This window comes from Macaca nemestrina, chromosome 3, assembly GCF_043159975.1.
Source record: "Macaca nemestrina isolate mMacNem1 chromosome 3, mMacNem.hap1, whole genome shotgun sequence".
NCBI lineage: Eukaryota > Metazoa > Chordata > Mammalia > Primates > Cercopithecidae > Macaca > Macaca nemestrina.
The window spans coordinates 38,403,939-38,420,510 of record NC_092127.1 but is presented as its reverse complement, the minus strand read 5'-3'; the positions used below and the strand labels follow the sequence as shown (position 1 = coordinate 38,420,510).

General features: G+C 40.9%; 2 protein-coding genes across 5 annotated transcripts in view; one reads left to right on the top strand and one right to left on the bottom strand.

Moving 5' to 3' along the window:
* LOC105463471 (SH3 domain containing 19) overlaps positions 1-16,572 on the bottom strand; it is a 197,048-nt gene that overhangs the window by 148,157 nt on the left and 32,319 nt on the right. The window lies entirely within an intron of this gene.
* On the top strand, positions 1,533-16,566 carry LOC105463470 (serine protease 48). Its single transcript, XM_011710562.2, has 6 exons — positions 1,533-1,712; positions 4,136-4,180; positions 4,362-4,524; positions 6,717-6,982; positions 7,697-7,866; positions 16,177-16,566. Exons 1-6 carry the CDS (start codon positions 1,661-1,663, stop codon positions 16,564-16,566), a joined length of 1,086 nt encoding a protein of 361 aa, XP_011708864.1. The 5' UTR covers positions 1,533-1,660.

Here is a 16,572-nt window from a genome sequence, read left to right as displayed (position 1 = left end):
TTTGAGACAGGTTCTTTCTGTCACCCAAGCTGGAGCACAGTGGTACAATCATAGCTCATGTAGCCTTGAACTACTGAGTTCAAGTGATCCTCCTGCCTCAACCTCCCAAGTGGCTGGGGACTTCAGGTGCACGTCACCACACAGGCTAATTTTTAAATTTCTGTAGACATAGGTATTGCCCAGGCTGGTCTCAAACTCCTGGCCTCAAGGGATCCTCCCAGCTCAGCCTTTCAAAGTGCTAGGATAACAGGCGTGAGCTACCACACCCAACCACCTCTATTACTGTTATTATTTTTTTACTTTTAATTTTTTTTTTTTTTTTTTTTGAGATGGAGTCTTGCTCTGTCACCACGCTGGAGTGCAGTGGCGCCATCTTGGCTCACTGCAACCTCCGCCTCCCAGGTTCAAGCAATTCTCCTGCCTCAGCCTTCCAAGCAGCTAGGACTACAGGCGTGCACCACCATGCCCAGCTAATTTTTGTATTTTTAGTAGAGACGGGATTTCACCAGGCCAGGATGGTCTCAAACTCCTGACCTCAGGTGATCCACCCGCCTCGGCCTCCCAAAGTGCTGGGATTACAGGTACGAGCCACCGCGCCCGGCTTATTACTTTTAAACTATTTAATGTTTCTTTCAAGCATCTCAATATTTTAAGTTGCAAGACAGCAGTAACGTTTTAATAGTTCATTGAATTCTGCCTCTACAGACTTAGCACCCTATAAACAATTGGCACAGAAAGCAAAAGGCACAGTGAAGATTTCCGAGGCCGATGTTGTGGTGTACCACCCAGACCACCCTTTGTAACTGAAACATTCATTCCCCTAGCAGCTAGGAGTGTTGGCTGCTGACAGTTCACAGATAAGTCCTATCCCAAGAACTGCCAACAGAGCCACCTCACCCAACGTAATGCCCCCTCCTAGGAAGTGGCCTGCATCCAATTGTGCAGACTTCTAAGAGCCCATCCTTCTTAGCTCAGAACAGAAAATCTCTGAGGGCCACCTCAGCTTCAGAGAAACTTGTGAGATAGGCTGAGGCCTCTGTTGCAAATGCATCACAGTTCAACTCTCCCTCTAACCAATCCTACTACCCACCCAAGAGGTGCTGATCCTGAGACCACTCTAAAATAAATTTCCTGCACACAAATCTCGGTCTTAGAGTCTATTTCCCAGGAAACCTGACTTGTAGTGCAGCTAACACTATAACAGAAATGAAAACGAACAAACAAAAAAATGCAGAAAAATTCACCAGATACTGGGTTCATTTCCTCTTTTCCATTTCTTGCTTTTAGAGAATCATGTCCACCTTCTATCTCCTTGCTAGAGACAGGGTCCTGTTCCTTCCAGTGCCCTCAAGCAGCCACTCCTCAACACCACAGGCAGAAACCCCAGACAGCAGGGGGACAGCAGGGGGTACCGCAGATCCCAGTTCCTCCGGGACAGCAGGGGGCGCCGCAGACCCCAGTTCCTCCCCTGGGTCCTGCAGCTGCACTTCTGAAGTCTGGTCCCTTCAGGATCTGGCAGAGGGTGAAGACCAAAGGAGAGGAGGAGGTGAAGCAGAGGAATCCGTTTAGGAGGAGAAACTAGTTCTGGTGGCTCCCCACTGGCCTCTTCCTGGGAGCCTGAGTCCAGGAAGCAGGAAGCGCTGGCTCTGAGGGCAGAGACATGGGCCCTACTGGCTGTGCCTTCAGGCTGCTCCTTCTGCTGGGGATCTCAGGTGAGTGCCAGGGTGGGGTTGGGAAGGAAGAGGCAGAGGATTTTTACTCAAGAAGGCATCATATACAACAATGTGACACTTCACCCATGGGATGTAACTTATGAGTAGTATGGCCTGAGAAGGTCCTGAGAGGCTACTATATACCCAGCACCGTTCCAATGCTCCTGATTGGAAATAGCAGTACACACACACACACACACACACAGGATCCCTATCTTCGTGGGACTAATCAATGCACATATTAAATGTATAAATTATAAGGCATGTTAGAAGGTAATAAGTACTATGAAAGGAAAGGAGCATCTGAAGTACAGGGGCAGGAGTGTTGCAATCTTTAGAAGGGTAAAGAAGGCCTCACTAAGAAGTCATTTGAGCAGAACCGAAGGAGATAAGTAAATTAGCTAAGAGGATCCAGGAGAAGAGCATCTCAAGCAGAGGGAACTGGAAGAGCAAACACAGTTCAATGATTTCAGGTATACACTTGAGCAAACACAGTTCAACGATTTCAGGTATACGCTTGTTCATTTATTTTTCTGGTCCACAGGGATTTATAAGAAGGGTATACTGGCCAGGCACAGTCGCTCACGCCTGTAATCCCAGCCCTTTGGGAGGCCAAGGTGGGCAGATCACCTGATATCAGGAATTCAAGACCAGCCTGGGCAACATGTCGAAACCCCCATCTCTACAAAAAATAAAAAAATTAGCGGGGTGTGGTGGCAGGCACCTGTAGTCCCAGCTACTCAAGAGGCTGAGGCAGGAGAAGTGCTTGAGCCTGGGAAGTGGAGGCTGCAGTAAGCCGAGATAGCGCCACTGCACTCCAGCCTAGGCGACAGAGTAAGACCCTGTCCCCACAAAAAACAAAAAACAAAAAGGGTATGTCGAGAGAGCAAAAAACTTAACAGGTGGCAAAGAAGAAAGATACACAAATACTGCAAAATGCCAATTCAGTTAAACCAAATAGCACAAAAGTAAACAGCTTGCAAACCTCAACTGCATCTGAGGGCATCATTGTATTTATAAACTAACACACTTCATATTCCTGATGGTGACTTTGAATCAAGTAAAAGTTAAATCTGAATCTTCACAGAGCATATATATATATTTTTTTAAGAGACAGAATCTCATTCTGTCACCCAGGCTAGAGTGCAGTGGCACAATCATAGCCCACTGCAACCTCAAATTCCTGGGTTCAAGCAATCCTCTCACCTCAGCCTCCCTAATGGCTGGGACTACAGGCTTGCGACCACACCTGTTGTGTTTGTGGCCCAAAAGAGCTGAAGGCAAAAGAAAAAAAACCCTGACTGGTATTTAGGAAGTGATTTGCGAAATATAAGAAAAGTCTCTAATATAGCACCTGTCTCCAACATTCCTTTTTCTACTTCTATGCCCTGTCTCTGGTCATCCCTAGTTTGGGAGTCCGATGTGACCTAGGGTTTCCTTCTGCCCTGCCTATCTCACCACCATTTTTTCCTTTTTTTTTTTTTCCAGACAGGGTCTTGCTCTCTCGCCCAGACTGGAGTGCAGTGGCATGATCCCAACTCACTGCATCCTCCACCTCCCGGGCACAAGCAATCCTCCTGTCTCAGCCTCCCAAGTAGCTGGGACTACAGGCATACACCATCACACCAGGCTAATTTCTTTATATTTTTTTGTAGAGACGGTGTTTGGCCATGTTGCCCAGGCTGGTTTTGAACTCCTGGACTTGAGCAATCCACCCGCCTCAGTCTTCCAAAGTGCTGGGATTATAGGTGTAAGCCATGGTGCCCAGTCAATCTTACCACTTTCATTTGTCTGTTGGTTCATTTATGTAGTCATGCAAATATTCACTGAGAACCTGTCGTGTGCTAGATACCAGCTAGAGCTCACACTTGTATGCAGTGTGCTGTTGTCAGTATCCACTTCTCATCGATGAGGGAACCTCCACAGATAAAGCTGTGGTCCAAGTGTAGGCTGACCTGCCAAGGCCAGTGCCCTGCAGCAGCATCCTGGCCACCTACAACACGGCTTGAATATACAGGTCACCAGCACACTGGAGAAAGCAGAGAGAGGGAAATGTGGAAATCTTTTTTTTTCAATTTTTTTTAGAGACCTGGTTTCACTATGTTGCCCAGGCTGGTCATAAACTCCTGGCCTCAAGCACTTCTCCCACCTCATCCTCCCAAAGCACCAGGATTACAGGCATGAGTCACTATCCCTGGTTTAAAAAATAATAATAAATTTTAAGTTAAATTGTGTTTCATGTATGCTGCTAAAGGCAGCTAAATATGTTTGTGAAGGTTCCCACTAATAGGTAGAAGCCATTTGAAAATGTTGGCCTTTAACACCAATCTGGAAAATTTAAATATAAAGGAAGGTTCTCTGTTCAGTGAATCTAGATATTAGATGTGTTATTATGTATTAATGATACCCTATTTCTTCCTTAGGGTCTTGCTCATGCTCTTTTCCCAAAAAGAAAGAGCTGCAATCAGGTGAGTGGTCTCCATTTTGAGCCCAAGACTGCTGGGTGTGGAACCAGAATAGGATAGAGTATGGTGTCTAGGGAGGGTTCAGGTCCTAGGAATAGATGGGAGTTTGGGAATGATGATAAGGTGGGGACCAGAGAAAAAGGACTCCTAGGTTTCCACATTTCCCTTTCTTCTCTTTCTCTAGTGTGTGGGCGACCTGTATACTCAAGCCGCATTGTAGGTGGCCAGGATGCTGCTGCAGGGCGCTGGCCTTGGCAGGTCAGCCTACACTTGGACCACAACTTTATCTGTGGAGGTTCCCTCGTCAGTGAGAGGTGGATACTGACAGCAGCACACTGCATACAACCGTGAGTTCTAGCTGGCAGCCAGCACACAGACAGGTTGTCAGTGAATATTTGCAACACTTCATGGATGAACCAACTGACAAATGGAAGTGGTAAGATAGGTAGGGCGGAAGGAAACCCAAGTCATGTCAGACTATCAAACCCGGAACATCTAGAGACAGTGCATAGAAGTAGAAAAAGGAAAGTTGGAGACAGGCACTATATTAAAGACTTTTCTCATTTTTTGCCAAATCACCTTCTAAATACCACTCAGGAGATTTCTGTCCTAAGTTTTTTGGGGTCATAAACACAATCTGAGCTCTAAGAGCCACTGCTGTGAGATAAGCAACTTGTGATGTGGTCAGTGTCCCTATGGAGAGGCCCATGTGGAACCTACATCTCTAGTCAACAGTGAGAAGACCCAAAGCCTACCAACATAAGTGACTTTGGACCCAGATCGCCCCAATAAGATGACTGCAGCTCACCTTGATTGCAGCCACATGAGAGACCTTGAATCAATGGTACTCAACTAAGTCACACCTGATTCCTGACCCATAAAAACTATGAGATAAATCTTTGTTGTTTTAAGCCACTAAGCTTTATGATAACTATGCAACAATTGATAACTAATACATACAGAAATTGAAATTCCAGGACTCTTCAATAACAACACCAAAAGTTCCAATAAAATAAGCCAGGTGTGGTGGCGTGCACCTGTAATCCCAGTTACTCATGAGGTTGAGGTGGAAGGATCACTTGAGCCCTGGAGTTCAAGGCTGCAGTGAGCTACGATTGCGCCACACATTCCAGCCTGGGTGACAGAGTGAGACCCTGTCTCTAAAAAAAAAAAAAATTAAGTTTTTAAAAAACTCAAAAAAAATAGAGTAATAACTTCAAAATGCTAAAAGAAAATTATTTCCAACTTAGAATTCTACCCATATGCAAACTGTCAATCAAATGTGGGATAGAAGTAAAACATTTTCAAATATACAAAGCAGCAAAAATGTTACCTCTCATACACATTTTCTCAGGAAGTCATAGGAGAATCTGTTCCACCAAACTAAAGGGGGAAAATAGGAAAAACAGGAAAACACAGAATCCAGACAAAAGGCAAATGAAACACAGAAGACAATCCCTAAGAAAGTCATAAAGGATAAAGAAAGTGCCAAGATGATGGCTGTGTCGCAGCCCGGCTTAGAACAAGAGGGCAGAGGGCTCCAAAAAAAGGTAGTATTGATAGAATGCCTGACAAGTTTGAACAAAATGAGAGGAGATTTACACTTCTGGTAGAGAGTCTGGGGAATGAGACTGGTGATGGGTATAAAGATAAAAACAAAAAACCAAAGTGAGCCCACTTACCAACTCCAGGAGAAGCAAAAGGTTTTACAAGAAATGTAATCACCCAATAGGACCCAGTAGTGAATAATGTTTACATAGTCACAAGAACAAACACATTAATGATCTAACAAAAAGTTATGATAACACTGGCTAGTAGGAAGGGTGGAATGGAAGTGGGGCGGGGGGGGGGGTAGAAAGCGATGTGTAAGAAAGCTCAGTCCTCACCTTCCACACTAGGAACTCAGGATTCTAAAACTGAAAAAGAAAAATCAAGAAACAGGTATACACAGGGTTTCTTGAAAACACTTGAAAATTACTAAGAGCTAAAAGAGTTGAAAGTCATTGCCTCTAAATAGTTTGAACTGAGGGTGGTGGGGCAGATAACTTGTTATTCATTATTTATTTATTTATTTTGTACATCTTATCAAACTACATACAAATAAATACACTATTTAACTGTGTATATGTATTAACTGTGGTTACATTTTACTTTAAAATTTTATTCAGAAATGAAGGTCTAGTGCTCAGAACAGGAATCAGTATGGACAATAAACAGCAATGTCTATTAAGCATACAGGTGATAGTTGAAACCATGGAGAATGGGAGAGGTAAATGAGAGAACCGGAGAGAAAATACAGGACAAAACTCAAGCCACAAACCTCTAGGAAGAGACCACAGAAAGAGTGGTCAGGGAAGGACAGGGAGAGAGAAAGAGAGGAGAGAAGGAGACAAATCAACCCTAGTTGAGGTTGGAAGCACCACGGTTAATTCTCAGTTGGCTACCCTCCTTTCTTGACTAGATACTTAGTGCTACATATAGGCAGCTTGTTCTGACCCAGCTGCAGGCCATAAGCAGGCCTCCTTTCTTTTCTCCATAGGACCTGGACTACTTTTTCATATACCGTGTGGCTGGGATCAATTAAAGTAGGTGATTCAAGTAAAAGTGTGAAGTACTACGTGTCCAAAATCGTCATCCATCCCAAGCACCAAGATACAACAGCAGACGTTGCCTTGTTGAAACTGTCCTCTCAAGTCACCTTCACTTCTGCCATCCTGCCTATTTGCTTGCCCAATATCACAAAGCAGTTGGCAATTCCAGCCTTTTGTTGGGTGACCGGATGGGGAAAAGTTAAGGAAAGTTCAGGTGAGAATGGGCAGAGAGAAGGGTTGTTTTATATGTCACCCTCTTGTACTCCAGAACATTCCTATTCTAGGCATATCCTTACCATGGCAAATATTTTTCAACAAAACCAGATCAATCTAATGATATTATCTAAAAGTTTTTAAATAAAATATCTTTTTTGACATTTATATTTTTATGTTATTTACTCTTACATCTTGCAGAGTCTGGCTATAGCTGGAAGAGCAGATACTAAGAATTTAAACAAATAACTACCTCTCTCAAACAGAGGTTAACAAGCCTGATTTAAAGTTTGGAGACAGTTTAGTGTTTTTTAACTGTTTTTAAAGTTTTGTGTCAACTCTTTTCCAGGTTGGAGTAGAGACAAGACAGGAACTGATCTAGAAGCAAAAAAAAAAAAAAAAAAAAAAGGGAAAGGAAGAAGTTTTAGAATCCTTTAGAATACTCATACCTTTACTCATTCAGAATTTGTCAGCAGTACTCGTTATTTAGAACAATGACTCAATTTAAAAAACCTCAAAGCAGCAGAAATAATTTAGAATTACTGAGTTTTAGATGTAAGTGTACCAAAAGATCCAACCATAAGCAAATATGATGGGAAAGGGATTGTAAGCTGCTTTTGGATTCCCATTCAGAGACCTCTGCACATCATGACTGAGTGCTGCCCCTGCACTTTTCCAGGTTGCTTTAATCTTTTGTTCCTGTCTTCCTCCACAGATAGTGATTACCATTCCACCCTTCAGGAAGCAGAAGTACCCATTATTGACCGCCAGGCTTGCGAACAACTCTACAACCCCATCGGTATCTTCCTGCCAGCACTGGAGCCAGTCATCAAGGAGGACAAGATTTGTGCTGGTGATACTCAAAACACGAAGGATAGTTGCAAGGTCAGGGTGTGCTCTTGAGAATTTTTTCTTTTAAACATGAGATCTTAATTCGGACCAGGTTTTCCTATCTGTAAATAACAGTGGATTGGGGGTCAGGAGATGAAGGTTCTAAGAATAACTCTTATGTTACCCTGGACAAATCACTTAACTTGCATCTGTGAAATCAATTTCTTCAACTATAAGACTATTGATCTAGTTAACCACTGGTCATTGGACTTTTTTTTTTTTTTTTTAATTAGACAGAGCCTTGCTCTGTCACCCAGGCTGGAGTGCAGTGGCATGATCATAGCTTACTACAGCCTCCAGCTCCTGGGTTCAATCAGTCATCCTCCCACCTCAGCCTCCTGAGTAGCTGGGACTACAAGCTCACACCTCACCAGGCCCACATACTTTTTTCATTTTTCTGTAGAGATGAGGTTTCACTATGTTGTCCAGGCTGATCCCAAATTCCTGGCCTCAAGCAATCCTTCCTCCTTGGATTGCTGGACTTTTATAGACTTGTATATTTTCATAAGTATATTATGAGGTTGAAGCAGAATTGCCAACTTTTAAATTTTTTCAAGTAAGAACATTTCATTCTATGCCTAAAAGATGTCGTTCTATTGTCTCCTGGTCATAACTGATGAAAAATCAGCCATTATTTGCATCTTCATTCCATTGAGAGTAATGTGTTGTTTTGCTCTGGCTGCTTTCAGTATTTTTTTCTTTACCTTTGATTGTCAGCAGTTTGAACATGATGTAGTAAGTGTGGTTTTCTTTGCATTTATCCTATTTGGGGTTCACTGAGTTTTTGGTTTTTTAAATCTATTCTTTAACACCTTTCACCAACACTTGGAAATTTTTCAGTAATGATTTCTTTGAAAACTATTCTGCCTCATTTCTCTCTCCTCCCCTTCTAGATGAAACCATAAACTTGTTAAGTTATACCTTTTGGTATTTTCACACAGGTCCATTTTATTTTTATGTTTTTCTCTCTGTTCTTCAAATTGGATACTTTTAAATTGATCTATGTTGAAGATCACTGCCTCTTTCTGCTGTCACTTACATTTTACTTTAAGTCCGTCTAGTGAAATTTTTATTTCAGATTTTTTATTTTTTAGTTGTAGAATGACCATTTGGTTTTATTCTCTCCTTCTCTCATCCACACATACTTTCTAGATCTCTGCCAAGATTTTCTATCTGTATATTATAAATATTTTCCTATACATGTGTTGATCACAGTTATAATAGTTGCTTTAAATCCTTCCTGCTAATTCCAAAATCAATCTGAGTTATCTCAGGGATATTCTCCAACAATTGCTTTTTCTCATGAGTAGCATTTTCCAGTTTATCTTGGAAAATATTTTCCTGTTGTTTTGTTTGTTTATTTTAATACCTAATCATTTTGGAATATATCCTGGACAATGTCAGTAGCATGGTGTAAGGAGTACAGATTGTTATGCTTCTCTAAAGAATGTTGATTTCCTGTTTCAACAGGAAGTCAACTTGGCTGACCTCAAAATCCAAACTCGATCTCTCCTGTGATAGGCATCAGCAGTTATTTTAGCCTTAGCTGAGCTGCTTGGAGTCTAACCTACACGTGTGTAGTTCAGGGTTTATTCAGAAATTTGAGCAGAGTTTATATGCAGAACTTGGGACTCTCTCTCTCTGTGGCTCTCTCTTTTCTGGTATATTTCCCTTCATTTTCTGACTGCTAAGGTAACTTTAAACTCTATCCTCTGATTCCTCAAGTCAGTAAGACTGTGGGTTTCTGTCTAAGTTCCAGTTACTATGCATGATAATAACTGGGGCCTGCTTTAAGGGAAAAATCATTTTTTTAAAAAAAGAATGTCATCCTTTTCTTCCAAGGATTGACTCTAGTTTCTGCCTATCAGCCACTCTTCACTGCCTTCAGAGAGTAGCCTTTTATATGCTGTCCACAATTTATAACTGTTATCCGAAGCAGTTTGTCAGAGACAAGTCACTCCCATAAGAAATTTTAAAAACAGAAAGAGTCCTAAGAAGCACAGAATATACTTTCTTCTTAAGTGCCCATGGAACATTCTCCAGAATAAACCATATGCTAAGCTGTAAAACAAGCCTCAATAAAGTTGGAAGGATTAAAATTATACAAAGTATATTTTCTAATCACAATGGAATGAAATTAGAAATAAATAAGAGAGAAATATGGAAATTCACAAGTATGTGGAAGGTGACACACTGCTAAATAACCAGTGAGTCAAAGAAAAAAAGAATCATATAAAAAAATTAAGAAATATTTTGAGATGAATAAAAATAAAGAAACAACATACCAAATCCTATGGATACAGCTACAGCAGTGCTTAGAGAAACATTTATACATGTAAATGCCTACATTAAACAATAAATCTCAAGTCAGTAACCTAATCTTCCATATAAGACACTGGAAAAAGAAGTTCAAGATCAGCCTGGGCAACATAGTGAGACCTTGTCTCTACTAAAAATTAAAAATTAAAAAAATTAGCTGGGTTTGGTCGCACAAGCCTGTAGTCCCAGCTACTTAGGAGTCTGGGGCAGGAGGATCCCTTGAGACCAAAAGTTCACATATGTAGTGAGCTATGATCACACCACTGCACTCCAGCCTGGACAACATAGCAAGACTCTGTGGCTCTGTCTCTTAAAAAAATAAATACATAAATAAAATTTTAAAAGCCTGGGTGTGATAGCTCATACCTGTAATCACAGCACTCTGGGAGGATAAGGTGGGAGATTTTTTTTTTCAGCCCAGGAGTTCGAGACCAGCCTGGGCAATATAGTGAGACCCTGTCTCCACAAAAAAAAAAAAAAAAAAATCAGCCAGGCATGGTGGTACACTTGTAGTCCCAGCTACTTGGGAGGATCATTAGAGCCCAGGAGTTCAAGGCTGCAGTGAGCTATATTTGCACCACTGTGCTCCAGGCTGGGTGACACAGTGAGACCCTGTCTTAAAGGGGCGGGGAGGAGGGGAGGGAAATAAAAAAACTAAACCTAAAGAAAATACAAAGAAGGAAATAAGGGATATAGTGGAAATTACTGAAATACAGAACAGAAATACAATACAGAAAATAAACAAAAGCAAAAGATGGTTTTTAAAAAGATCAATAAAATTGAAAAAAACTTTAGCTAAACTGAGCAAGAAAAAAAAAAGACTCAAATTACTAAAGAATAAAACTGGGACATTACTACTAACCTTACAGAAATAAAAATAATTTGTAAGACACTACTATGAATAACAGTATGCCAAAAAATTAGATAACTAAGATGATATGGACAAATTCCTAGAAACACATAAACTACCATAATTTACCTAAAAAGAAATAGATGGTCTGAATAAACCTAATAAAAAGTAAAGAGACTGCATTTGTGATTGAAAACAAAAAAACAAACAAAAAAAACTACCAACAAATAAAAGACCAGGTCCAGGTAGATAAATTCTACCAAACATTTAAAGAATTAATACCAATTCTGGCCACATGCAGTGGCTCATACCTGTAATCCCAGCACTTTAGGAAGCCAAGGCGGGCAGGTCACTTCAGGCCAGGAGTTCGAGACGAGCCTAGCAAACATGGCATAACCCGTCTCTACAAAAAATACAAAAACTAGCCGGGCATGCTGGCATGTGCTTGTATTCCCAGCTACTCGGGAGACTGAAGCATGAGAACTGCTTGAATCTGGAAGGCAGAGGTTGCAGTGAGCCGAGGTCACGCCACTGCACTCCAGCCTGGGTGACAGAGTGAGATTCTGTCTCAAAAAAAACAAATAAATAAATTAAAAAAAATAATAATAACAATTAATACCAATTCTACACAAGTTCTTTTGAAAAATAAAAGAAGGAACTGGGCACAGTGGCTCACACCTGTAATCCCAGCACTTTGGGAGGCTGAGGTGGGCGGATCACCTGAGGTCAAAAGTTTGAGACCAGCCTGGCCTACATGGTAAAACCTCATCTCTATTAAAAATACAAAAATTAGCCAGGTGTGGTGGCGCATGCCTGTAATCCCAGCTACTCAGGAAGCTAAGGCAGGAGAATCACTTGAACCTGGGAGGCAGATGTTGCAGTAAGCCAAGATCATGCCACTGCACTCCAGCCTGGGTGACAGAACAAGACTCTGTCTCCACAAAAAAAAAAAAAAAAAAAAGAAAAAAAAGGAACACTTCCCAACTCATTCTGTGATCAGTATTACCGAGACCAAAACCTGATAAAGGCATCACAAGGAAGCTATAGACCAGTATCTCTTATGAATAGAGGTGCAAAAATCCTCAATGAACCAAATCCAACAACATATTAAAAGGATTATATATACCTGAATGCCAATTTCCTGTTTCAACAGGAAGTCAAGTTGGCTGACCTCAAAATCCAACTGCGGGTAATTACAAATGGGTATGTGGATTCTTTTTAGGATGTGGTGACTCAAGCCTTGTAATCCAGCACTTTGAGAGGCCAAGACGGGAGGATCACTTGAGGTCAGGAGTTCAAGACTAGCCTGAGCAACACAGTGAGACCTCGTTTCTACCAAAGATTTTTAAAAATTAGCCAGGTGTAGTGGCATACACCTGCAGTCCCAGCTACTTGGTAGGCTGTGGTGGGATGATCACTTGAGACTGGGAAGTCGAGGCCACAGTGAGCAGTGTTTGTGCCACCACATTCTAGCCTGGGAGACAAAGTGAGACCCTATTTCTCTCTTTTTTTATTTTTCAAAAAAATAAAAATAAAAAGGATATACCATAAACAACTGGGATTTATCCCAGGAAACTTAGGTTGGTTTAAAATCCAGAAATCAATTAATGTTAATATACCATGTTCTTAGAATAAAGAGCAAAAACATATGGTCATGTCAATAAATACGGAAAAAACATTTGATAAAAATCCAACAACCCTTCACGTTAAAAAACAAAACAAACAAAAAAACACTCAACAATGAGATGAGTGCAGTTTTTCTACTCGATCAAGTGCAACTACAAAAAAACCCCAGCTAAAATACTTTGTGGTAAAAACCTAAATGCTTTTGCCATAAGGTCAGGAAAAAGACAAGAATGTCTACTCTTGCCATTTCTATTCAACATTGTACTGGAGGTTCCAGCCAGAATTAAGCAAGAGACAAAAAAAAGACATCCAGATTGCAAAGAAGGAGTAAAACTATCTCTATTCAAAGATGACATGATTTTATAAATAGAAAATCTAAAGGAATGCCACCTCCCAAAAATTAGAACTAATAAACACATTCATCAAAACTGAAGGATATAGGGACAATATACAAAAAGCAACTGTAGGCTGGGTGTGGTGGCTCATGCCTGTAATCCCAGCACTTTGGGAGGCCAAGGCAGGTGGATTGCTTGAGTTCAGGAGTTTGAGACCAGCCTGACCAACATGGTGAAACCCTGACTCTACTAAAAATACAAAAACTTGCTGGGCGTGGTGGCGGGGTGCCTGTAATCCCAGCTACTCATGAGACTGAGGCAGGAGAAACACCTGAACCCGGGAGGTAGAGGTTGCAGTGAGCTGAGATCTCGCCACTGCACTCCAGCCTGGGCGGGGCAACAAAGCGAGACTGTGTCTCAAAAAAAAAAAAAAAAAAGGCAACTGTATTTCTATGTAGTTGCAATGAATAATCTAAGGAAACATGTAAGAAAACATTATTCCATTTATAATAGTTTTAAACAGAGTAAAAGAGGCCGGGCGCGGTGGCTCAAGCCTGTAATCCCAGCACTTTGGGAGGCCGAGACGGGCGGATCACGAGCTCAGCAGATCGAGACCATCCTGGCTAACATGGTGAAACCCCGTCTCTACTAAAAAATACAAAAAACTAGCCGGGCGAGGTGGCGGGCGCCTGTAGTCCCAGCTACTCGGGAGGCTGAGGCAGGAGAATAGTGTGAACCCGGTGGGTGGAACTTGCAGTGAGCTGAGATCTGGCCACTGCACTCCAGCCTGGGCGACAGAGCAAGACTCCATCTCAAAAAAAAAAAAAAAAAAAAGTAAAAGAGGAATAAAGTTAATATTGTTTAAATTGCAGTATTATCCAAATGGATCTACAGATTCAATGTAATCCCTATGAAAACCCAGCTGGTTTCTTTGCAGAAACTGGCAAGCTGATCCTAAGATGCATATGGAAATTCAAGGGGCGCGAAACAATCTTGAAAAACAAGAAACAAGTTGAAGGACTCACATTTTTCATATTTCAAAACTAACAGTAATCAAGACAGTGTGGTATTAGCATAAAGAGAGACATATATAGATCGATGAAATAGGATTGAGTGTATAGAAATAAACCCTTATACTTATGGTCAATTAATTTTAAACATTGGTATTGAATCAATTCAATGAACAAATAATAGTCATTTCAACAAGTGATGCTGGGACAAATAGATATCCACATGCAAAAGAATGAACTTGGACCCTGACCTCGCCATATACCAAATTAACTCAAAATGGATCTATGACCTAAATACAAGAGCTAAACTATAGCACCTTTAGGAAAAAACATATAGGTAGGTCTTTGTGACCTTGATTAGGCTACATTTTCTTAGATATGTTATCAAAAGCATAAGCAACAACAAAAAAAGATTAGAGTTCTTCAAAATTCAAAACTTATGCTTCATTGGACACCATCAACAAAGTAAAAAGGTAGCCTATGAAATGGAAGAAAGTATTTGCAAATCATATATGTAAGGGATCTGTATCTAGAAAAAAGAACACTTGTAACTCGATCATAAAAAGAACACAATTTTTAAAAGAGCAAAGAATTTGAATAGATTTTTTCTAAAGATATACAAATGTCCAATTGTCATAAAGATATGCAAACGTAGAGAAATTGGAGCCTTCAAACACTGTCGGTGGTAATATAAAATGGTGCAGCCTCTTTGAAAAACCGTTTGGCAGTTCCTCAAAGGTTAAATATAGAATTACCATATGACCCAGAAATTCCACTCCTAGGAATATGACCAAGAAAGATAAAAATATGTCCATACAAAAACTTGCACATGAGCTGGGCACAGTGGCTTCCACCTGTAATCTCAGCTACTCAGAAGTCTGTGGCAGGAGGATCGCTTCAGTCCAGGAGTTCAAGACCAGCCTGGGCAAAACAGGGAGACCCTGTCTCTAAATAAACAAACAAAGAAAAAACTGGTACAAAAGTGTTCACAGCAGCATGATTATTATTTTAGAAACAGGGTCTTGCTCTGTCACCCAGGCTGGAATGTAGTGGCAGGATCATAGTTCATTGTAAACTTGGCTCAAGCAATATTTCTGCCTCAGCTTCCCGAGTGGTTGCGATGACAGGCATATGCCACCACAGCAGTTATTTATTTATTTATTTATTTGTTTGTTTTGTAGAGACAGGGTTCCACTAGGTTGCCCAGGTTGGTCTCAAATGCCTGGCCTGATCCTCCTGCCTTGGCTTCCCAAGACACTAGGATTACAGACATGAACCATCATGCTGGGCCATAGACGCGTTATTTATAATATAATAGCCCAAATAACGGAAGCAATCACAATGTCCATCAGGTGATGAATGCAGAAACACCAAGTGGTACATCCATACAACGGAATATTATTCAGCCATAAAAAGGAGTGGAGTACTGATACAACATGAATAAACCTTGAAAAGAATGTGCTAACCAAAACAAGCCAGACACAAAAGGCCACATATTACATGATTCCATTTATATGAAATGTCTAAAATAGGCAAAATCATAGAGGCAGAGAGTGGACTACTGGTTGGCCCAGCTGGGAGGGCTGGGAAGAAATGGGGGTAATTATGAATGGGTATGAGGTTTCTTTTTAGGGTGATAAAAATGTCCTAAAATGGGTTGTGGTGATGGTTGTACAACACTGTAAATATACTAAAAACCACTGAATTGTGTAGTATGTAAATTATATGACAGTAAAGCTGTTATAAAAAAGAAAGAGAACAAGACTGGAAGACTACTACCAACTTCTATCACTATCATTTTAGGTAAGAACTGATTACTTAGCACTAAAAAAGAACAGTAAGAACAGGAAATTAAGGCAGTTCATTCATTTGAATAAATTTATCTTTAGTGAAAAAATCATCCCATTAGTTTTATTTCTCTTTTTATCACAGATAAATATTTTGAAATTACTCATCTATTTCACTAAGGTCCCTGACAATTTCAATTCTATGATTCTAAAATTCCTGTGATCTCTCCCTAAAGCAGTGATTAGTCTAGCTCCCTGTAGAGTTCCACAGCTGCATGGGTCTCATGGCCAGGTTTTAAAGAATTCTCCACCCCTTATTACTACTCTCTTCCTCATGCCTCTTTACACTATGCTCATTACCTTTATTTCTTCCTTAGGGTGATTCTGGAGGGCCTCTGTCGTGTCACATTGATGGTGTATGGATCCAGATAGGAGTAGTAAGCTGGGGATTAGAATGTGGTAAATCTCTTCCGGGAGTCTACACCAATGTAATCTACTACCAAAAATGGATTAATGCCACTATTTCAAGAGCCAACAATCTAGACTTCTCTGGCTTCTTCTTCCCTATTGTACTACTCTCTCTGGCTCTCCTGCAACCCTCCTGTGCCTTTGGACCTAACATTATACACAGAGTAGGCACTGTAGCTGAAGCTGTTGCTTATGTACAGGGCTGGGAAGAGAATACATGGAGGTTTAGTCCCAGGGGCAGAGAACTCACAGGAGAACCACTGGTAACCCTGGATGACTTTATTCACAATTTGAAATGATTTTGT